Source organism: Lycorma delicatula, chromosome 1 (assembly GCF_047948215.1).
Source record: "Lycorma delicatula isolate Av1 chromosome 1, ASM4794821v1, whole genome shotgun sequence".
Taxonomy (NCBI): domain Eukaryota; kingdom Metazoa; phylum Arthropoda; class Insecta; order Hemiptera; family Fulgoridae; genus Lycorma; species Lycorma delicatula.
In genome coordinates, this window is record NC_134455.1 from 212740170 (window position 1) to 212765700 (window position 25531).

The 25531-nt window shown below is 32.2% G+C and overlaps 1 protein-coding gene across 5 annotated transcripts in view; it reads left to right on the forward strand.

The window, feature by feature from the left end:
* Fa2h (Fatty acid 2-hydroxylase) overlaps positions 1-25531 on the forward strand; it is a 159452-nt gene that overhangs the window by 121889 nt on the left and 12032 nt on the right. For all 5 annotated transcript variants that reach the window (XM_075371617.1, XM_075371609.1, XM_075371634.1 and 2 more), the window contains exons 4-7: positions 1527-1770; positions 8480-8631; positions 11932-12064; positions 20343-20462. In XM_075371617.1, coding sequence (XP_075227732.1) covers positions 1527-1770; positions 8480-8631; positions 11932-12064; positions 20343-20462 — 649 coding nt within the window. The remainder of the gene's footprint in view (positions 1-1526; positions 1771-8479; positions 8632-11931; positions 12065-20342; positions 20463-25531) is intronic.

A 25531-nucleotide genomic window follows, 5' to 3' on the forward strand; every position in this document is an offset into this window, starting at 1 on the left:
TTATGATTGACTATTATTGCTCTTTCCCTGCTACATTGTATCTACATATACACCACTGCCTAACTTTCAGCAGAATCTCTCTTAGTTGTTTATTTATAATATTATGATGACAAACATGATCAATCATCAAGAAGGGGATCTCAGTAGTGCTGAATACTTCCATTCAGAAAATGTAATCATATCATGCTCCCCATAATAGCCAGAGTGCCATTACAGGTTCCATATAATGTTAACTGCTACTTTAGCAGCAGAAGAAATTGAGTGGACAGCAGATGGGTATGTTACAAGACATAGATTGCTGGTGGCTGCTGTCCATGAGCTGTTTCACTACTGTGAATAATTTCTTATCAAAAGTCAATTTTATAAAATCTTTGTCCTTTAATTTAATATGATTCCATATATAACATTGCTATAAAATTGAGCATCACTTCCATTCACCCTCATGTTATATAGAGGAACATTACTGCTAGAAACAAGTAGTCTGAAAGAAATATATATACTTAACCAAAGGTGCTTAGCCTATAACTTGCTAGCTGATCTGTTGGATGATCTATCAGGTCAGACATGTCAAGTTCACAATTTAAACTTTTCTCCTTATTTAGGATTAGACAATCTGTAGTCTGAATGGTTGACAGAATAAATATCTCTTTAAACTATGCTGTTCTAGAAAATAATTCAGATGAAATTCAAATATTTAATTTACTCCATCGAATTTCTGATTTGAAATATATAGCACTTCCTCCATTACCTTCTGTGCTCTTTGATTGGAGTTGTTTTTAACTAGGTAGATCCAATTAAATATTTTGTCACTCCCTTATATGTAGATATGTTAATTTGTCAAATAGATTTTGGGCATTCATGTCTCAAGTTTAGTATATGCAACATTTTTATAAACCAAAAAATAATTTACCAAAATTTATTTAACTTCATGTAATAATTGAATTATACTTAAATTGGATGCTAGGTTTTAGATTATTGGATTGTGTCTGTCAACAAAAACTGTCTGTTGATGGGTTTCAATGGGAATAACAGTTAACTGAAACATCTATTTATAATTTTTAGAATCCTTTAAATCATCATTTAAAACAAAAAGTGATAAGTACATAATCTCAATACACCTCATAACAGTCTTCTTAATTAAGGTCTTACTTTTTTTTTAAGTGTTGATAATTTAAAACAATTGAAAGAAGAATGATGAAATAAATGTATAATTAAATAATTCTCTAAAGAAGACTTAATATTTGTATACTTCCACGGCAAGTAAATAAGTATAAGTAGTTTTTGTTGTACTCTCATTGAAGAAACTAAAAGAATTCTTTACGATGGCAGGTTCATGGATATTGAAGTACAACCATTTGTAACTCTTAAAACAACTATAAAAACAAAACTCTCTTCAGTCATTCTTTCTGTATGGTTTTACAAAAGAAACATTTATTGCCATGTTCTTTTGAAGTAACTGAAAACAGCTGTATCTAAATTTTAAGGTATCTCAAAATTCTTTACAACTATTTTTGTTTCTTTTCTAGGAACTTATTGACTGGAATCAACCAGTACTGAGTCAAGTTGGTTCATTAAGAGGTAATTATAATGCATGGGTCTTAGAACCAGTAGACAGAAAGTTGCGTCTTTTTAAATCTGGGCTTTTGGAAGCATTAACAATTACAACTTGGCATCATGTAGTTGCTTTCTGGTATCCAGTAATACTTCTTCTATTATATTATTCATATAAAAGGCTGTGTTATCCAGATAATTATACCATAGCTTTTAGAGGTAAGTGCACAATGAATCTGTTCTATTATTTTAGGAAATTATGGAAGTGCTATAGTATAACATTTGAATTCCAGCAGTGGAGTTGTGTTTAAATGGATATTTTTACATGTGCTATTACTTGATTTGTGATGACGAACAATAGGAAATTGATGAATAACTTTATTTTTTCATAGACAGATGAATTCATATTAATTTTTATAACATCTGTATACCTTATCACGCAAACATTATACATACATATAAGAAATAACACTGAATTTAAAATCTGAAAAAATATTCTTACTAAGTGATGTTATCTTTTTTTAATTGTTTCTTAATTTCTAAGGCATTTACACAGATTGTCTAACAAACTTACATTAATAGATACTGTCCCTCATTCTCTATGTACTGACAACAGTCAAGTTACACGTATATAATTAAAAAACTGAATGTGATAAAAGCCATACTCCCTACTATTCCTCTACAACATGTCTCATTATAAATCTTGTTCTATATCCAACACACATTTTCATTTGACTGGTCAAAAATTTAATTATGTTTACATTAAAATTACCAAATGATACTATTGTTATCAGGATTTGCTTACTTCCATTCAGTATCAAGAAACTGCTACTTGAAATAGGTATCTATCACATAGTTCTGTACTTAACTACCTACATGAGAGTTTTCACTTTTGTAAGAAAGTAACTCTTCAAATCAATAGGTCTGAACTGTTTATCTAAGAGCTCAGGTGCATCTGCAGCACTTTACCCAAGTGCCACATCAGATTACAATGCTACACTTTGTTGAAGTATACAAACTACTTAAATCAAATGGTCCTTGAGAAAATATGTTGAAGTTCTTGTTGTTCACTCAACAAGTCACTAAAATCATGAGAGCTAAAATTATACTACCCACAAAACCAGACATCTTCCAAATACTGCAGAGAATCTAAAGATGGTTATCATTACAAGCTCTAAAGTGATATCCTCCACTTCAATACAGTTTAAAAGATCTGATTTACTTTAAATTCAATGTGCCATGTATCTTAGCAACTACATGCAGTTCTACAAACTTTGATGTTTGTAGTAATATTGCTGTTTATTTACCATTTCCTGTTTCAATCAAAAGCTATGCTGCCTTCTTGCCTTCCTTTACTGAACGTCCAGTATTTGCTTTTGCAGTAGTGAAAGGACTGATTATTGAAAAACCATCAATAAAACTCTTTACAACACAGTATTTTAAGTTTAGGAACATTGCCTTTACAAAGCAACTTCCAAAAAATCTTCATATCTACACTCTTCCTCCTCTTCATCTCTGGATTGCTTAAAAGAGAGTTTTTGAAAGAGGTCACATGGATCCTCAGGGTGCTCATGTAACTACCAGAAATGCTAAGACAATTACCAGTCATGGAAGATTCACAGATAAATGGTAAACTCTGATCAGAGGCAGTTTATTGGTTGGTTTATTGTATCCTTTCTTTTCTTTCTCTTTTCTTTGTCCTTCATTCTTTCTCCTTGATTAGAAGTATGAGAATTGGGATAGTTAGTGCCCCTGGTTGCATTTCGGCATCATGCTGATCCCTTTAAACAGGAAGCTAGCTGGACAAAGCTAGGTCTGCCTAAGATATAATAATATATTATTTAATAAGATTAAATTATTATTTTTATTTTTTTCATTATATGGGCATCAACTTATATCATTAGCCCTTGTGATATTGCTTAAAAAAATAATTAAGTCACTAGCAGGATCATCAGACGTAAGGGTGGTGGATATTTTATATTTTAATTAAAACATAAAAATAAACTTAAATTGAAACATTTAAACAAAATGTACACATATAACACTAACAAGGTGTAAATAACCCCAACATTTACATGAAACTCAAAAATAGAACTAAAATTTTAAACACACAGTAAAATAAATACAAAAAAAAAGTCCTTGGCAGTGCCATGCATATTTGAGAACTCTATGTTAGGATGAAAGAACCTCACATAGAGCATTCTCAGTGAAATATATCTCATACTGACTTCATCGAAGGCTTACTACAAAATTGTTAGTAGTCCGTCAAAGAATACCAAAGTGGCAGATGGGGACGGACATAGCTCGGTGCTTGGTTCAGGCGCTGACTCAGAGGTAAGAGCAGGAGAGACGACAGGGGTTGCAGTAGCCGCCAACTTGACAAAGAGGAAACAGTACCTCCTAAGTGTTTTAAGTGGTCTCTTTGGCTTAGATGTTCAGACCACCTGAAAAGAATATGGCTTCAAAGCCTCCTCAGGGGGTTACGAAGTAACTGTCTGAGCAGTTACTTCGTAACCCCCTAGTTTGAACTAGTTCATCTGTCAAACTGTGTAATTTTAACTTCAAGCATGTTTTCTTTTTCTTCTGCTCTGATGCGGTTTTGCTTTTACTCAGGATATTTACAGGTGGCTATAATTAGGATGGTCTCGTAGCTTTTTTTTGGGAAAGAAATTCCATTTCACTGTTGATTATTCTCTCTATCATTGTAGCCAAAGTTGGAATAAGGCCATTGAGGAGCTGGTCTGCATCAACACTTGGTGTAAGAACAGTTGACACTGTCTGAGCATATGTAGTTGTTGCTCTTGGATTGCGGTGTTTCAAATTTTTTTGTCTTCAAAGTAGCTGATTTTCTGTAAGTTTTTAACTTCCTGAGCAGTTACTTCAACTTTGTAAACAGGAAAGTTTCTTGAGTGGCATCAATGCTGTTCTTTGCAGTTGATGCAGACAGGAGGATCTTTGCATGGTTCTTCTTCAAGAATTTCTTCTCCACACATCCATATTTAAGGTCTCTCACATCATACATCGACATGTGCAATTCACTGGCACTTGAAGCATCATAAAGGTTGCACACAAAAGCTTGCATATGCAGACGGTGTATACCAGCGTGCACTTTCTCTGCCAGATTCAGTTTATTAAAAGTGAGGAGATGAGAGGCAGCAGATAGAACTTCTCCATTCCTTTTTCTGTTTACCTTTCTGCACTCTGTTACTCCATACTGTGACAACTCCTCCACAGTATCCTCTCAGAGCAATCGAGTAGATCTCAACAAACTAGAACATCCTTTGAGGTATTAATAATGGCTGTGAGGATCTACACATACAGTAAATTCACATATTTTCTTTAATCAAAGAATCTTCTGTGACCGGATGTCATTAGTCATCTCGATGTAAAGACCGTTAAAAGTTTTTTGTATTTCTTTTACTAAGACTTCAGTGCAATTAGTTATTTAATGAGCGATAAGAAAAAGGCTACCCTCGTGAAATTTCCATCTTCCTTTGTAATCACCAGGTATTTAGATCTGAGTGAACAGTCCTTGATAGCGGTTCTCTGCAGATCATCAAATCACTATGAATTCTTCCTGTTTCAAAACTCTTCTTTTCCATTTCACTTCTGGCGAAACAGCTAGTTCTAAAAGAGCATGTTTACATGAACTCTCTAAAACTGTTTAAACTGCATGGTGAATAAATCCCTTCTGTAGCAAGGCTAGCTGCAGGGGTATACCCCCACTCCAGGCTACCAACACTGGAGCTCCAGCTCGGTATTCCGGTATATGTTCTGGCAGAAAGCAGATATGCCCAATCTCTGCACTGACTCCAGGCCCCTACTCACCAAAGCGTCAGGGGTATCATGCACTTACATACAGCACCTTACTAAAGTCAATAAACACCTTACTAAAATCATATTTAATTGTTGATGATCAGCAAGTGTCCGAAAAGTCTAGTCCTTATAGTTACTAGGTGGTACTAGATGGAAACCAGGCCAAAAGAAAATTAACATTTCTGAGGAAAACACTTGAAATCCTGTTAACCATCGATATGAATTGTAATTATGTACAGTTTTTACTGCCCTGGACCTGGAATGTAGATGGTATGTTCCGGATCCGAGGAATATTCACCTCAGGGCTATTATTTTTTTTTTGAGGTTTTAATGACTTTAATTGCTATGGCCATTCGCCCCTTTCCACATAAAAAATTTCGTAGAAAAATCAAAAAGCACATCCTTTCATTAGAGTTTGTCAAAAAACATAAAAAAACTTGCCTCTTCTTATGTTCTATCGTCTAGGTTTTCCCTCAGGTCATTCTCCCTTTGTTCGTTTTTCCATCTTCCTAAAGGTTTTGATGTCGAATTCCAAGGTATCTAAGGCCTTGGAGATGGAGCCTTCTGATCCTCAGCAATAAATTACAGAGAATGTCTTGCTGCCAGCATCAGATGATACTGGATCTGATGGTGCAATCAACAACGCATCAGAGTTAAGACCCAATGCAATCGCCGCTAAAGCATGTGGTGCGGTCGAAATGCTTGGCCTCTCGTTTAAAGGCCTCCGTGCTTTTAGAGATACCATTATTCATTTTTCTAAATCTTCCTTTTACAAAATTTTTGCTTCTGGTTTCACAGATTCCCGAGTAAGAATTTTTTCAATCTGTACTTTAGCTTCAGTCTTCTTCATTTTGGTTTCACTTTCCTTTGCCTTTTGCCTGGTTCAAGGTTCATTCCTCAGTTGTGTAAGAATCTTTTGTGTAGAGATATCTGCTTCTTTCTTCATCAGCCTTGGATTAGTTTCTCTAATTGGCCGACTTTTCAATTTGTGATCGATGATACATTTGATCACCTTTGCTAATGCTGGTGCCAGTTTAGAAATTGCATCCTTTAATTTAAAGGAAGCTTCAGGAGGCACAGCAACTTGAGCAAAGGACATGAGCATGTGATCTGCTGTGCACAATTTTTCTGGCTTTGAAGTAGTTAATCTTTTGAATGGCTTTTATCTCTTGTATTACTACTTCCTCCTTATAGATCGGACAGTTTTGCAATCTAACAGAATGTTATCCATGGCAGTTAACACAAACTGGCGGATCCTTGCATCGGTCATCTGGATGTAATGGATCACCACAAGGATAAGACCTATCCTTACTAGATGCACTAGGAACAGACCGTTCCTAGTGCATCTTGCCACTGTATGTCTGAATTTTTGACATCCAAAACACCGCAATGGAGTTAGGATGAAATGACAGATATCTAGTCTATGAAAACTAGCCTTAATTTTCTCAGGACACTTAGGTTTGTTAAATGTTAAAGTATGAGATGCGGAGAGTACAACTTCTCCGTTACATCGGCATACAACAATTCCTTGTTCCTGAAGCTCCTCGACGATCTCTTTATCTGCGCAGTTTAGAAGGTCCCTACACACAACTTCCTTGGAGGTATTTAGTGTACATGCGATACAACATCATCAATGAGTCTTATCTTTGCAGCTTTCAGTAATCGTGACGACTATAGGTCATTCATGATCTCCACAAACAAACCCATAGCGTCTTCCTAGTCTCATGTACTGGTACTCCTGCACCTTCCGTGATCCATAAGCAATCACAAAATGACTAATTTTAGAAAGAGCCTCTTTTTTCTTTATCACCTAATACATTGGAATTGTTCCAAAGCTCTTAAGTCGAAACTTAATTCGGATCTTCTTCTCTGTCTCACTGAACTCGACGCTCTTCATTCTTTTCGCTTCTGAAGATAACGATTCTCCCGGATGAGGGTTTTTGCATGGATCCTCTGCCACAGAAGATGTGGATATTGATGCTTCCATAATCTATAAGTTTCGTCAGTCAATATGTCATTAGGTGCGGACAGAGAGAAGGTTGGTCGTCCTCCGAATCATTGATACTGCCTGCATGCCCCCAGTCAGCCACCCGCCATAAATTTAACCTGGGCCAGGGAGTCAGGAACTGCCTGACTCATGATACCAACATCCCAGGGCTTGCATATAGCAGTAAGGGCTTTGAACCCCCTTACCAATAGAGCAATTCTTGCCCAGAGCCGAAGCGACTGACTCACACTGAGCGGCGCAAGACTTCGTCAGCTAACCTCATAGCAGTTTACCCTCAATCCGGCTCTACAACCGAGAAGAGGAATGAACACTTCTTGTCCGTCCTCCGCCCAGCATGGGCAAAATCAGATCACAATCATGCCTCTCGCCCCCGCTGCTTTTAATGAAACCAAGAAGTATAACCGCAACCAGCTTGAACAGCTTCGGACCACCAATCTCTTCCTCCATAGGGGGCTCCTGAGTAAAACCATTGCCCTGTTGGCCAAAATAAGAGAAGGCAACAAAATACCAAGTCGTTGCCTGCCCCGGACATGTGCATAGATGTTATTGCATGAACAAAGGGTTATGTTTTATCCGGGGATATGATTATTATTATTATTATTACTACAGTTAATTTAATAAAACTTACATTAAATTTTTTGAAGTACTGATTTGTGAATAAGATATTGACACTTAATTTTTTATAATTATTCAGATAACTCAGTAATAATAAAAACTATTTGAATGAAACAATACTAAAAATTTAACATAAAAATTTAATTCATTTTGAAATAATTTTGTCCCAATTTTTTAATGTAATTAATACTGTGTTTATTTAAATACATGAAAGGAATTAATAATAAATAAAATTACATAATTGAATTTTATAATTTATAATATATAAATAAGAGATTAAAATTGGTTTTATTCATTTCTAATTACTTATACTTTATTTTATTTCAGTAAAAACAAATATTTACTTGTAATTAATAGAAAATATTAAGAAGACTTCATTAAAAAGTTGTTAGTAAAATTGATTTACTTTATAACAATAATAATAAATAAAAGAATTATTTATTGTTCAGAGATTGTATGAAAATATTCATTCTTCTTTTCTGTTAACAGTGATTTCTATGGTGTTTAGTTTTTTATTTGGGCTTTGTCTGTGGCCACTTGTAGAATACACAATACACCGGTGGTTGTTCCATTTGAAACCACCAGATGACTCACCAGTATTAATAACAATACATTTTGCATTACATGGCCTTCATCATAAGGTAAATACATAATAAATAATACTCTTTAGAGTCTTATAGATACGATAAAGATTTACTAAATCACATCTAAGCAGATTCTTTTGATGTGGTACTGTTAATGTTAGTTTGCAAATAATATTTATAATAATTATTATTATTTACTTACCTTACCACAAAGAAATTGTGTATGTGATACATTATGAGTATTTCATAACAGAAAGAGGCGCATTAATTTAATTGCTTTACACTATCTGCTTCAGTGTTTTTTTTTTTATGGCTCTGATGCTTGTAAAGTGCATGTAAAGAACAAAAGGGATTGGTCAGATTTATTTTTTCTGAGAAAGAGGAATAATTTTTAATTTTTGGTAGTCAACACAACCTTACATCTGTGAAAGAATCATTATACTTAGATTAGAAATTAAAATAATACATAATATATTAATTAAGCCTTAATTATTATTTAACTATCCTTCATATTGAAATTATCATTTTTATTTTCTGCCAGTAAGACATAATGTATGAATTGAAAGTTCTAAGAACATAATTTATTAATGATTCTTTATTCTAACATCTGCCTCAGTTTAGTATTTCACAGAAAATAAGATTAACTCTGTAAATTAATGTTAGTAATTTCATAAATGATCTCATAACCCTGGTATTTTTCTGGAATTATTAGTAACTTTATCACTTTCATAAGTTTCAGTTCCCTTTGGAGCTTTCAGTTTTAGATTGTAAAAGAAGTAACAACCCAGGGAGTGGTGTTGGTGGTCCTTTCTTTTAACGTATGCATGCTACAAGCACACTTACAGAAGAGAAAAAATATTTGTACTTTAAAACGTTAAAATAAATACTAACACAGAATAGCTCTCTTTTCTTCCATGAACACACAAAAGGAGAAGGGCCTACCCAACAAACAGGTACATGTGTGCTATTAGTACTGATCCCTTTCTCTGGAAGGACAAGCTGGATTAGATAAACTTACTCCTTCAGAACTTTTGTTATGAAGAAAATCTTTAGCAGAAAGGATTACAGCCTCCAACTGTATACAAGTTCCTGAGAAGTCAGGTCAGTATCTGGGACAGGAAATAGATATAATCAAAGAGTTAACTTTTACAATTTAAAGTGAAGTTCACCCAAAAATAATGTTCAAATTAATTCATGAAACTGGCTCAATCATAAATTTTACAGCAACCTTAATCCCTTTTTTTCAGCACTTAAATATTATTCAAAAAATCATAATCTTCAAGTTACCGTGTTGAGCATTCATCTTCTAATCTGCAGAAGAGTTAACTCTATAACACCATCTTTAGCTGAATCATTCAGATAAATTGCTCCTAATGCAATCTAAATTGCTGATAGAAGTTCCAGAGTGGCATATGCAGTTAAAACTATATTAAACAAGTAAACACAAGTTTACAGTCAAGTTATGCTAATTCAACTAAAGCTTTGATATCAACTTTATGCAAACTGGCTCAGCCAAAATGAAATAACTGTGCCATAAACACGTTTATTTTATTATCTTAGATATGCGATATATTTTACATGTATTATGACTAGGAAAATGAGCTGGATGAAGTGATAATGAAGTTATTCCGAACCCTTATCAGGAATTAAACCTAATATAAGTTAATCAGCCAGAATGCTAACCATTATACTAATTTACAAACATTATTCATATTTACATAAGATTTTCAGGACAAATTGGTTAGTTGGAAAAAAATGTATTTTTGTGAAAGAGAAAATATATATTAACTTAGAAACTGATTGAAGGACTGCTGGTGCAGCTCTTAAATGTTGATAGTTATAGGGTGAATAAATTTTTATTTAATTGTTCAATGATCTATCAATCAATTTGACTCTCTTTTTCATCCCACAATTCAAATTACATTAGAACATAATCAGATTATTAAAGAAAAATTACTCCCTTGGTTTATACCCTAGCCAAATTTCAATGGAAAACTTTGATAAAGACTAAGTATTGCATCCCCTCTCTTGGAAACTCAATTGAAGCTAGGGGGATCACTAATATTCTATGCAAAACAAAATTTTAGTTAAATAAAAAAAATTGTTTAAAAAGCAATTATTTAATGACGTAGAATACTCAAAATCCCCCTTCTCACTGAGGCAGTACATATAATAATGCACATATAAATTCCCACAGAAATGAGTTTTTACTTAATAATATCCATCCAAGGAATAGTGAATAGTGAACATCACTACTCAGAACTAGCTGAATAGCCAACACTTATGTGTATAGAGTAAAGCTGCTACCTGTAGGACTAAGAATCAACTATATTCAGCAGGCTTGGTGTGATTATATGAAACAGCTTATTCAGCTCAAAGAAGCTAATAACAAATTACTTTATACTCAGATTTTCTCACCTAAGCCTGCCACAAGATGCATGATATTCTTGGGAATTAATATGCAAGTTTTGGTAATGTCTGGTCACTTCCAACTGTTAGGAAATAATATTTTTTTATTAAAAAAATATTGGCTTTTATCTAATAGATTTAAATACTCAGACAAATAAAATTATAATGAAAACTAAGTATTCCTTCTAAGTGGTTTTGCTACAAAAATATTATATCAGATAATGTATTAATAATAATTGTTATCATGCCAGCTTAAAAAATTTCAAAAATGTTAAAGGAGTATTTGCTTTGTATTCCTTTTTTTGCTTATTAAATGTATGTAATTTTGGATTTGTGTTATATTCTACAGAACAATATCAACTGTTTTTAGTAACAAAGTTATAAATCATGTATAAATCATTAAAAATTGCTTTTTGTAAAATTATTTTTTCATTTTATACTAAAAAAGTATGCTTTAAAAACAGACATGTACTCAACCCGCATATAGTCTAGTGAAACTATAGTATTTCTATGAATTAATATTTCTGAGTTGTTATAGTTAAGATTTCTTGTTTTAATTAAATTTTGTAACTTTTTTGCATTGTATTTTATTAATATTTATCAAAATAATAATTTATCAAAAGACTGCTCCTATTTACCAGAACACTAATACTAGATATTTAGATTTAAATAAATTTTGAACGAAAATAAAGTTAAAACAGAATTTTTAAAAATAATATGAAATAAAAAATTATGTCAGACATATTTTTTTTTCTATAAAGGCTGCAAAAGCAAGAAAATAATTTAAGAATCGTGAAAATGTTTGTAGCACATAACTGGTTGCTGTTGTCATTTTTATGAGAGCCGCTCACTCTAGATCTTTAAGTTAAATTATGAAATATAATTTTGATGAAATTAATTTCTTCCAAAAATCTGAATAGTATCACAATACTTTCTTTTTTCATTTAGGTTCCATTTGATGATGGAAGGCTACTATTTCCACCTGGACCAGGTTCTTTAGTAGGAGTATTAGGATATGGCTTATACACTTTATTATTTCCAAATATTTTAGCACCAGCTATACTCGCTGGTACAATCCAAGGTAATTATACAATTAAAACCATCACTTCATCTATCATGGCCTAGACTATTATATATTTACAATTTAATATTATATTATTTATTCTCTCCTAAAACGATAAACTAGTGTTCAATTTCAGTTTCTTAATAATAGAAGAGTTATTGTAGCAAAAAATACCAAGCCTGACCAGGATTTGAACACAGAACCTTCCAGATGAATGGCAGGCGTTATCATTCCACCATGGAGGTTAATATTTATATGATTTTATTACTATTATTTTATAATTATAAAACATTAAATACTAGCTTATCTGGTTTTATGATTTGTTCTTTATTATCAGCTACTATTTCACTCATGAGAAGTGATAAATTACTTTTCATTAAAGTTAAAAGAGAGAAAATTTGCGAATGTTGCTTAAAACTGAACCTGAGAAATTTTCTAGGATACAAAAAATACAAAATATTACCTTACCTAAGTTTGTATGAAGCTGTGTCTGTTTGAAGCCACTTCATGGTAGAATGGATGTTACTTCCAATTAGATAAATTAAATTTTTACATGTAATTAAACTAGCTGCCATTTGATTGGTGTCCAGTCCTAAAAATCAGTATCAGAAGTTTAATCATCATTTTCCAGATCCATAATTATTCCAAATTAAATGAATAATAGAAGAGTAAATTTTTTCTTAACACTCTGAAGATTTCATTTTTAATCCATGTAAATAACAATTTCACCACACAATATGTTACATTTACTTTTTTTTTTACAATTTCTACAGTTGTCAGTGGTAACCACAGGCTGAGCCCAAATATCCAGTTACTTTTACTATACAATATATACAGAGTGTTCTGGGACGTATTCCCTGAACTTTAGGTACAGATTCAGGACACCCAAATGAGCAAAAAAGTTCATATCTACATAAGTCCTATTTTGCTTTGATTTCCTTCTGAACACCATTTTGTGATTATCAACAAAAAAATTGTTTCTTAGGAACGGGTAAACCAACTTTACTTAAATTGGCAAATCTAAGACTAGTGTCTTATTCTACAAAATAAAAAACTTTGAAAAGTCATCTTCAAAAATTTCAAAAACCCGGCCATCTTAATTTTGACTTTTCCGTTTAGCGCTACAGAAGGAAAAGTATTATAATCTGTCCAGTTCGGGCATATGCGGTTTTCACCGGATCTTGAAGTTCTGATATCAAAAGAACTCAAAAAACCATATGGAAGTTTTCCAGATGTTCCAATGTTTTGTGTGTGTTCGGTCTTGCACTCCTTATATCTCCAGAACTACTGAACCGATTTTGACCAAACTTGGTCAGATTACTTCTATATATGGAACATTGATGCCTTTTAATTTTCAGCTTAAAAGATCAACGGTGAGGCTGTACAGCAAGGTTACCCTCAGTATTTCAAAATTTCTCATAATTAAGGTGTTATTTTTCTTAGGCACATTTGTTAACAATTAAAACATAATATTTCAACAAAAAAAATTGTTAAAATCGCACCCACCCCAAAAAAATATCTTAAACTAGCGGCTAAGTGGGTATATTGCCTCAATAGTACCTCCTCTTACCACAAGGAGCACTAGTGTAGCACTGACGTACAACTGTTGTAGTCGTCGGTATGTTGTGACGTCACAGGTGAGCGGTAGAATTAAATAAATGAATAATTTTAAAGTGTAAAAAAGATTTAGATTGACCGCTAGTACCGCCACACTCGCGCGAATGTAATACGGTGTGCGCGCGCCCTTTAGTTAGAATCATTGAATTAAATAAACAACAAAATATATTTAGATAAAATTATAAATATTTTAAATTAAGTTGTGTTTGTATGTGTGTGTAAGCCGTGCATCAGGAAAACGCTGCGTGACGGGAAAATCCTACAAGTGTTGTCAGTTTTTTAATCTTCAATATCTTTATGATTATTTGTTTGATCAAATTTTTTCATACACAGAATTTATTAAACATTTTATTTTGAACAAAATGACCCCCTCATTTGTAAAAATTTGTTGACAAACAATCGAATTATTGCAGACAATTAACCCGGCAGTACGCTTGCGTACCGTAACGCAAGCTGATAATATTTTGGCTGATTTTATTTCCTCCACTAAACGTAATAAAAATTATTAATAATAAATAATAATAGTAAATTAATAAAAATTATCAGCTTGCATTACGGTGCTCAAGCGTACTACCGAGTTAATTGTCTGCAATAATTCGATTGTTTGTCAACAAATAATTACAAAGTTGTTGAAAATTAAAAAATTAAGATGGCTGTTATTTTGAAATTTTTAAGATGATGTTTTCAACATTTTTTATTTTGTAGAATAAAATTTGTAGAACAAGACACTAGTATTAGATTTGCCAAATTTAATTAAAGTAGGCTTACCCGTTTCTAAGAAATAATTTTTTGTTGAAAATCACAAAATGGCGTCCAGAAGTAAATCAAAGCAAATAGGACTTATGTAGATATGAACCTTTTTGCTCATTTTGATGTCCTGAATCGGCATCTGAAGTTCGGGAAATACGTTCCGGAATACTGTGTACACTGCATTTTTTTTTTTTTTTTTTTTTGAATGACGAGAAATGAATTTTGCAGCTTGTAAACAACTTCAAGTCTGACAGATTCAAGCTCATCTTAGTTTAGATGTGATTAACTGTAACCAATTATTCTACAAAATTAATTTAACTCTTATTTTATCCATATTTAATTACTATCTTAGATCCTGAGTAAACATTATTTTTTTGGGGTGAAAAACGCTTTCGCGTCATCATCGCCCGAGTCAAAATAATAACAAGAGGCTCCTTCTCGGATATTAAAATATTGGTAAAATAGGGTTAAAACTATGATGACAACTAAGACAATAATAGGAATAAAACTGAAATAGTAAAAGAAATGCAATAATTTAGATAATATACATAACGCGCGTATAACTAAATAATATAAATTTTTATGACGAGTTAGATCTTACTAAGTATATTAATTCTTCTTAAAAGTAACAATACCCGGTCTAGGACATTCTTGTCATTTCCTAGGACGCACAGTATGTCCATCGGCAATTTAAATCTGCGACGTAAAGCCGCATAACACGCAATCCACAAGGATGTGGTGCACAGTCAAGCGGCAGTCACATCGGACGCACAATAGTGCGCTCTCCACTGACATTAGGTATCCGGTATGTCCTAATCACAATCTGCACAGGACTATTTCCTCTCGGCGAATCTTTCTGCATGTCCCATGGTAACATCGTATCTTTGAGTTTATTATCCGCTGTAGCGGTCCAGTCACCTTGCCACCTTCTTCGAAGTGTATGTTTAATGGAATTATTAAAATCGGTAGTTGTAGCTCGAGTGATGAAAGATGGTTGGCTACATGTATCTTTAGCAGAGTAATCCGCACGTTTATTACCCAGGATCTCCACATGGCTAGGGATCCGGCATAAATTCACCTGCGTGTATAACGATTTAATTCAGCGATTGTATTATGTATTTCGGTGACAATAGGATGGCTGGAATACAAATACTCCAAAGCTTGGAGAGCACTGTACGAATCGTTACAGATAAGGATGTGACGATATTTTTATTTAATGATTTTCAAGGTCATTTTGATGCATTGTACACATTTGTAATACCAGATAGACCAAACGCATAAGTTTTTACAACAAAGTTGCATTCAACGGTATCATTCTGCATCGATCCATCTGTTTATACAACTGCATCTGGGTTTGTCTCTGATAAAAAATACTAAAACGTTTTCTGAAAGACGAAAGAAGTTTTTAATGTTTTATTATACTGTGAGGTCGTAGTTAAAATTAATGGGATCGAGTCTCCACGGAGGATATATACAGAGATAGGTTGAAAAAATAGAAGGTTCAAAATGTAAAAGGTACATTAAACGCCGGGTACGGACACCCATTAGTGCTGTATTACGTGGATGGTTTTCATACCGTTGGAAATGAGGGATTGCAAGAACTGCTTTAAGAACCGGGTGATATGGTTGTCCTTTAAGATGCTAGCAGCTGTCCTGCCTATCCCAAACTGATGACTCACCGCAATCTACAAGTATGCTTGCAACAGGGCTTGATCTAAACACACCAGGGACAACACAAAGGAAAATGTGGTGTACAGCATCCAGCATCTTAAGCACGGTATGACGCGCTGAAGAGTAGATGATACAATAGTAATCTAAACGGGATCAGACTAAAGAATAATAAAAACGTTAACATACATGGTCGGTCAACTCCCCGCTTGGTATTGCTAAGGTCTCGTAGCTTATCTAGAATTTTTAAACATCTCGCCTTTAGCTATTTAATGTGTTTGGCCCACGTAAGACTATAGTCCAAAAGTAAACCTAGAAATTTAAAGAGGAGAGATAGCAGTTGGCTCTCCATTGAGCAGGACTTGTGGAGTGAAATTGTCTTGTAGACGAGAAAAGACTACACATTTTGTTTTCTCCGGTAAGAACGTGAAGCCGGTGATTTTGGACCAAGTTTCAAGGCGAGATATATTATTCTGTAGTAGTCTCTCAGCTGTAGCTGTTGAACGAGTCTTGGTGTATATGGCAAAATCATCAACAAATAGAGAACATGAAAAAGGTGGTTGAATACATTTAATAATGCTGTTTATGGCTTTAGAAAACAAAGTGGCACTTAACACACTTCCTTAAAGCACCCCATTTTCAAAAGTGGCGCTATTCGACACAGAATCTCCAACACGAACACGGAATGAATGGTCATTTAGGTAACCCCTAATAAAGGTAAGCGTATTACCCACGACTCCCCATTATTTGAGGATATTTAGAATACCTCGTCTCCAAGCTGTCATACGCCCTCCTGATTTCAAAGAAAACAGCGACGAGTTGCTGGCGGAACAGAAAGGCATTTTGGATAGCTGTTTCCAGTCATACCAGATGATCAATGGGAGATCGTCTTTGGCGGAAACTATATTGTTCTGAAGATATAGCAGTGTGCTTTTCTAAATACCAGATGAACCTTCAGTTCACCATTCTCTCATCACTCTGTACAAAGGGCTCGTCAAGAAAATAGGTCGGTAATCTAAGAAACGTGCTTTGTCTCTATCACGTTTAACGGCTGGTACGACAATTGCTTCCGACCAGTTGGGTGGGAAGACTTGCGTGAAGAATAAACCACTATGTATACGCAGCAGGTGATGAAGAGCCGAATTGGAAATGTTTGAAAGCATACTGAGACGGATATTATCAGGTCCACAGGAGGTGTCAAGTGACATTTTTAATGTATGCGTCAATTCGTTGATTTTAAAGAAGTATTTAATTCGCCGAACGAATCACCAATTTTTAACGGTACGTTTTCCATCTGTATCTTATATCTCTGAAATTTATTAGATGAAGTTAGGGACACCAAACGAAAAGGATCAGCGAGATTAGTTATGAGTGCAGAAGATGATGTAAGGAGTTATCCTTCATGGCTAAGGCCAAGGATAGACTGTTTGTGGGATCCACAAATTGCATGAAGTTTTCTGCACACAGCAGACGTGGGAGTAGTACGTGAGATGGTGTATACGTAATTCCTCCATGACTTTTTCCTAGCTTCTGTGAATACGCGACGACACTCTGCTCTAGCTCTACAATACAAATTTAGATGTTTATTTTTAGTTCTACGGTTAAATTTACCCAGAGCCTGCCATCGTTTCTTAATCGCGTTTTGGCAATCATCATTCCACCAAGGAATAGAGGGACGCCTTGGATTTCTTGACGTTTGTGAAATGAATCTAATAGCATTCTCGAGTACCAGGGAGGTAAGAGAGGAAAGTAAATGTAGGTCATCAACACTATCGTCATATTGTGATGGGAAGGCTTTATGGTAACTGTTCCAATTTGCTCTTTCAACAATCCATCTCTGTGGTCCTTTGTTCACCACGCGGTCTGCACCAAAAGCAATGATAATTGGTTTATGGGTGCTGCCGTGTAAGTCGTCACAATTAATTAAAAGCAGGCCAATTAATACAAGGAAGTGACTACTGTCAAGAGGAGGATACCCTGGAACACGTAATTTTTTACTGTAGACGATGGGAAGGAGTTAGGAGACTCCTGGAACTATCATGGATTATCCCTGATAACTTAGTAAATTACATGCTCTGGGGAAGACGGCAATGGGCAGAGGTTGCATCACTGGCCTCTCGCATCTTGACTACGAAAGCGAGAGAGGCTGAACTATGGGGAGGAGACTGATAGGTAGAACATCTGACTACAAGACAACTATCAAGTCTACCAGGTACTCGGAGAAGGAAATTTGTAAATATTAACTTGTAAATACTGACTTTGTCCATGTGTATTTTATAATTTTGTATACTGACTGGAGCTAATAAAACTACACTGTATGGCTGTCACACTCCACTAATGTGAATTTAAAAAAATAAATTTCAGTGGGAACTGGCGAATAGTTATTCAGACTTCATTAGTATAAAGTAAAACAGACTATAGTTTCTAGCTACAAATTTTATAATATTCATCCAGGAAAAATGTACAACAAATGTTTATGGTTTTTTATAAGAATTTCACTCAAGGTATTGTAAGTGATGACAAAACTCAGGAAAAGAAATCATATTATTATTGTTTTTTGTTGATTGGAAAATGTTATTTAGAAATTCAGTAAAAAGGAAATAAGTTTTTTAAAATGACAATTCTTTTGCATCCAAGTAAGTCTATGAGGCATAAAGAAAGGTGAGATTTTTTCCTGTAAAACTAAATAAAGAAACTATTTAAAGAATAAGAATCACAGAATAGAACTCAATTAAATAAACTTGTAAAAATGTTTACAACATTAGACTGCAATAGACTGATTTTTTTAATTTGATTGAAAACATATTTACAGAAAAAGGAGAAATTAATTGGCTAATCAAAGCAAATGCATTTTAAACCACTACTTATTATTGTGTTTTACTGATGAATGTAGTAATCGAATAGAAGCTACTCCAAACTGATGCAGTTTGTTTGTATTAATGTATAGGCTAGCAAGGATTTGTAAAGATAAGTTTTGAACCTAATACTACCAGAAATAAAGAAATAATGGTACCAAAAACTCCTCTAGATTTTACCAAACCTCATTCTAATCTAGTTTACTGTTTCTAGACTGTAAATACACACACATTACATGTGACCACATCCTGCAAAAATCACATCCCAGTTGCATACTAAATTAAAACAGGCACTCTAAAGTGAAGAAATCCAAGTTCAAACAACAAAAATAAGATGGAATTTTATAAAATCTAAGCTGTGACATACACTTCATTATCTTTGGTTTAATAGTGATACTAGTTAATAAATAAAATAAGAAATCAACAAAACAGTATAGAATTTTTCATTACAGTTATTAACAAAAACCAATAATACATCAACCAGCTTCTTTTAACTGATATGACTCTTTTGAGTGAAATTAATAGTGTTTTTACTTCTTGAAGATCTATTGGATCATTCCAAACAGGATCGAATATTTAGAGTCAAAACAGAATTACTATGTAGAATATTTATTTTATTAATGCAGGCTGTGAAGCTTATTTATAGTTTGAAAGGGATTTTTTTTTAATTCACAAAAGCAGAATAAAACTAAAAATTAAATGCTGAACAAAGAATTTATTCCTTTTAGTGCCCTAAGATTTCCATCCATCTTGAGGCATCATTTATGCTTCATCTGTGATCTTCATAAATGCTCATTTTACACAAATTTAATTTGAAAAAATAAAATATTCAATCACCAATTAAATTCAAGCATTGATTTAAGCTCATGCAAGAAAAAAATTAAAGTTTGTTTTTACCTTGGTGCTGATACTGTTTAGCGGTAGCAATATATATCACATAGATCAGCAACAAGTATTATGATTAAACCTTGGACATTTTTCTAAGGAGCGCTAGGGTGATTGAATAGTTTACAGTTATGATATGCTACCCCTGCTTGTGAAGCATCTTGTTGCTTTACCACATCACAAACGAAAAAGTATAGGGATTATACAGCATAAGAATCAAAAAATACCAGCCATTATCAGTAACAATACAATGAAGAATTGGCTTAAATGACCTAAATTCTGTCTGACATGTCAGGATTTTTAAGTATCTCTTACCAAAATTATAATTTTTTTTAATTAAAAAGAAAAACACATTTAAAAAAATTATAATCTGTTTTTTTGACAAATTAAAATTATAATTTTAATTTGTTTAGTCGATTGACATACCTTAAAAACAAATTAAATTAAAAAATAAGAACAACTTATTTCATTGCATAATAATGACATTATTCTTATGTACTAATAAGATCTTCTTTTTGCAGGTTACGTTATATATGATCTAATGCACTTTTATTTGCATTATGGATCACCAAAAGAAGGAACATATCTTTATGAAATGAAACGCTATCACAATCAGCATCACTTTGTCCAACATGAGAAAGGTATTAAAACAGTAGTTACATGATATTAATCTCTCTATGATGAATTCCAAGACAATATTAAACATTTGTATTTGGTTTTTCTTTAAAGATCTAAAAATAATATTCAGTGTTAAAGCTTAAAAAGGTTTGATTGAGTAGCTTATATAAAAAGATGCTACAATTCCCTTTAGCTATCAACTGCAGTGATCTTTGGTTCTTTGTTACCTACCATTCCTTTGGTCTTTTGGTTCCCATTGTGTTTTCATGTTTTGATCATAATAAGTGATGATTATTTTATCTGAAAATTAAGCCAGTAATAACCTGCTCGACATGTGACACGTATAGGCCCTATGACTTTAATTCATGTGAATCATTACAACATTTTATTAATGCTTTACTGTACTGTACTTTTTTATCTAAAATGTTATTTTAATTATGAAGCAGTATTAAATAATTATATTTAAAAAAAAACAAAATTATGATTACACATTATTTTTTATGTAGAAAATTATTTCTTATCTACAAGAAATTCTATGAAAATTACTTTTTATCTACAAAATTATTTCTTATGTAGAAACAGAAAAATGTTTCTATATTTTTTATGTCAAATAAATGAATTGTATCTGAACTTAGACGATAGTAATTTTTCAGTAAAAAATTGTAAAAAATGTAATATTTACCAGACCAAAGCTTGTTATTTTATAATTAGTTTATTTAAACTTATTCAATCAATAATAAACACACTGTTTTTCTGAAAAATTTAAATGATGTGTTCTATTCTTTTCGGTTCTCTCTTTGATTCTTCTTCTGCGACATTATCATTGTTTTTATCAATATCCTGCATGTTCTGAATAACAATTGAGTTGTCTATATTAGTCACAACTTTTGCAATGGGTAACCAGCATCAATTTCTAACCATTACACCTGCAGGCCTTTCATGTTCAATTGTTTGTTCAGTATTTTGTGAAACAAATTTTTCCAGTCTCTTAAATAGTTTAAAATGCATTTTTCAGAAACATTATTGCCAGCTTTCGTAGTCACATGCAAAGAAACCAAACTCATGATCTTTGCAATATCACTAAATATCCTTCATCATTGTCAATAATTATTTTTTTAAAAACAAATTGATAAGTTTTCATTATAATGTCTTGGTCAATTGGATGTATGATAGATTTACAATTCATTTGTAAGAGCACACAGCCAATTAATATTTTCTAAAAAAAAAATTGGAAGTACATCCAGTAATCCAAAATTAAAACAATCTTTTTCCCTTTTGGAAATTTGTTGGGTAGATTCCGTCATTGTTTCCTAATGAGAAAAATTTCACGATTTTTAGGTTGAATATGAAGATACAATGTGCGTTCATCCATACAGATATTAAGACTAATTTCTCAAAATATTTTCACAGCTATTAAGTAAAAAATTCTTTTCATAACAACAGCTTCTATTTCAAGCAACCACTTTCTATTATTAGTTGCTGTCACTTATTGAAATCCTCAATTGTTGTATGTGGTCCTTAAAACTGTTTCTTTCCCTTGTCACCCTTCATCATATTTAAGTTTATTTCATAACTTTTTTTAAAATTGGTTCTGTTTTCTCACGCAAGCAAAATTGAATACAGTCTTCTAATAACTGATGAATTAAAATTATCAAGAGACATTAATAGAAATTTCTCTGACTTGCGGCTTTTATCCAGGGTATTCAAACTTAACTACTCCTCTTTATCAGAAAATGTGTCTTAGCTTACTTCTTTAAGTGTTATTGCATTGACTAATATAATGATAGCACTACTATAACAAAGCTGAACTTGCTGCAATGGAATAAGGAAATCATAGTTTAATTTATCATTTTTATTGAGCATTCCTTCCTTTCCAGTAATGTTAGCACATTGTTTTGTCCATGCAATTTTTTTTTTTATTTTATTACTTTTTTTAAAATGTACCAGATTTATCCAGTGGGAATATGCTAACACTGTAACTACATGAAACTATGAAAAATGCCTTTAAAAAATGTACACCAAAAATAATAACTAAATGAACAATAAAAAGGCACTAAAGAATCACTTAAATTAGTGCAAAAATTGTTTTTGTAAACCTGCAGTTTGGTTTCAACTAACAGAACCATGATTCATCCGGTACATGATTCATAATAAATTAAATTATTTATTTATTAGTGATTCTTTTTTAATATAATTCTATTCTGAGTATAGATATTTGTTTGGACTACTATTTAGGATAATATGAATGACTAATATAAAAATAATTGTAAATGAATCTATAAATAATAAGACAATGACAACAATGTAACAATTAGTTTATATGTTCATAAAACAATTTTTTTTAAAAACTATATAATGCTCTACCCCCTATTAACTATAGAGGGTTCTACCCTCCCTCCCCATGCAAAGGTTTTATTTTAACCCTACCCAATTATCAACTTATGATGGGAGACCTGTACTTGAAACAGATAAGTTCCTGAACAATTTTTTGGTCTAAAATTATGTATTATTAGTGCTTTAAGAAAGTATTTACTCTCTTAAGGATCTAAAGGCAAGTTTATTCTAATATTTAAGGATAAGTGTGGCTGTCAATATTTTAAAATTATAACTTTTAGAGATATTAAGTCAATGAAATATGTGTAGCAACCATCAATATAAAAAAAAATTATTTACCTAAAAAGTTGCTGATTCAGTGGAGCATAGACTGTGCAATACATGTAAGACTGGAATGGTAGTGTTTAACCTTCTAGTGTGGCAAGGTCAAATCACAGTTCTCAGAAAGCATGAAACATGTATCCTGTTTAACCCTTTTATGAATTAATTACAATAATTTAAAATTCAAAGAAAGCTGTTTCAATAACTGAAACAATAAAGTGATTAGAATTCATCCTGTTAACCTTGAACTATAAAAAAGAGAGCAATTGTTCTAGTAAATTTGGTCCTGATATAAAATTGTAATACGGCTTCCTTCTAACCTTCTTTATTGAGGTTTAGAATGAATATCTGTTTGTAGTTAAAGAATAACTTCAGTAATGCTTAAAGCAAATGTGTAAGGCAAAAATGACAACTTTCACAATTATACCATTAAAACTAAATCAGAAACAATTTTTTTGTTCCTGTTATAGCAGTATATTATATTATGATGACTGTTTACTGTACATATGTCAGTTAATTTACATTCAAGTCCTGAGAGATATTATTTTATGTCCCCAAGTATTGTTGATTTAAAAAAGAAGTCAGATCATAATCTGCAACTTTCAAAGAAATATAGTTTTAGTATAACATTTCTATTCTGACTGAACTTTTGAGTAGTATTTTAAGTAAGTAGTATTTTTTAATGAAATCAGATTTTATTAAGGTTATTGATAGCTAATACAGTATATTTATTATATTAAAGATTTGTATACTATAACTAAATAATCTTTTGCATAAAACAAATTCTACCACAATCTCTTCCTCAGCTTATTTGAATGCTCCACTAATAGTGTATAACAGTTATTTAAACTTAATAATTTTTCTGAGGGCCATTTGGTAATTAAAAACAAACTGGCTAATCAATAATTGTAGAGAGAATTTCATATTTTAATTTGGCAATATTAGCATCATTAAAAATGAAGAGAAAATAAACTATTTATTATTGTTTGATAGGCATTTCTTTAATAAATAATCTCTGCATGCCTAGAGTAGAGTTCTGCTGATGTGCAGTATGGTACAGTTACAAATTTTATTACTAGAAGGAGGAAGTTTTAACATCACATAACATAAATATACATAAGAAGAGATTATGAAAAGTGATATATGAATCTAAGAACTTTTTATTAGTGAATAGAAAGCTTCAAAGAAGGTTATTTTTAAGTAGAAGATCAAGATCAAGATCAAGAATGATCTTGAAACGTAATTGAAATATTCTCTAAATATGAATAAACCAAGTACAACAGGCAAGTGTATGTTGAAGAAACAGCCAATGCTCCAAATATAAGTGATGTTATAACTCATTATGTTGTAAAAAATTTGTTCTTTTGAAAAACATGTGACTATAGAACATGAGTATAACCTATTTTCAGTCATGTGAATTGACTCATACTTTAGAAAGATTTGAATCTGTTAAGTTCTGAAACAATGCTATTATCTAAGAAATTATGAATTTCTAACTAAGTTGTTATCTATGATGACATTTGAATACACTACATTGATTATAATTAAAAAGGTGAAGTTTGAAGGTGAAGAATGTAATCCCCTCCACCAGAGTTACAACTGGGAGAAAATTTCAATCAAAAATTCAAGTAAAATCCTCATTAAGTACTGGGATACTCATACTCTAATTATTATTTTTTATTATTACCAAAGATTTGGAGAGCAATGATTCAAAACAAATGAGAAAGGCGGAGATCTAAATGTGTGATAAATTGCATGACAATGCTTGCACCACATCATTCATCTGACACAGCAAATATTAATAAAACCAAGATAAGAGATTCTCTACACATCAGTGTGTAGTTTGCACTTATTGCTTTGTGATTTTTAACTATTTGTTTCATTCAATGAAGCTTTGCTGGTGGATTTCCAAAACTTGAAAATAAGTAAAATATGAAAGAAGGGCTGGATTGGCTTCATTCCAAGTAAAGAATTCTATGATTCAGTGATAAGCGCAAACATAAAGTTCATGAAATTAATCACAATAAAACATTATTAAAGATTTAAAAAAAATAAATAAATAAAATTCTAAAGGTATGAAGAATTTGTACTGATATTTTTTAACAACCATTATTTAGTATGTTCCTCAGCCATGTTAACTACAACCATCTTGAAATGGTTAAAAAACATCTTATGTATTAAATGGTATATGTATGTTGTATTTTTTCAATTTGTCTTTTTAAATAAAATTTAAAATGATTGTAAATTTTTTAATCTGAGAAGTCTTGAAATTTTGGTTTCTTTAAACTGTATCTAAATGTATGCGTGTTCTGAAAGGTATCCTAAAGACTTACACATTATGAAATTTATACACATTCTAGTAAATAAAACAAAAAAAAAAAAATTAAATGAACATAACAAATATCAATTATAGCATTTGATTAGATATTAAAGGGTT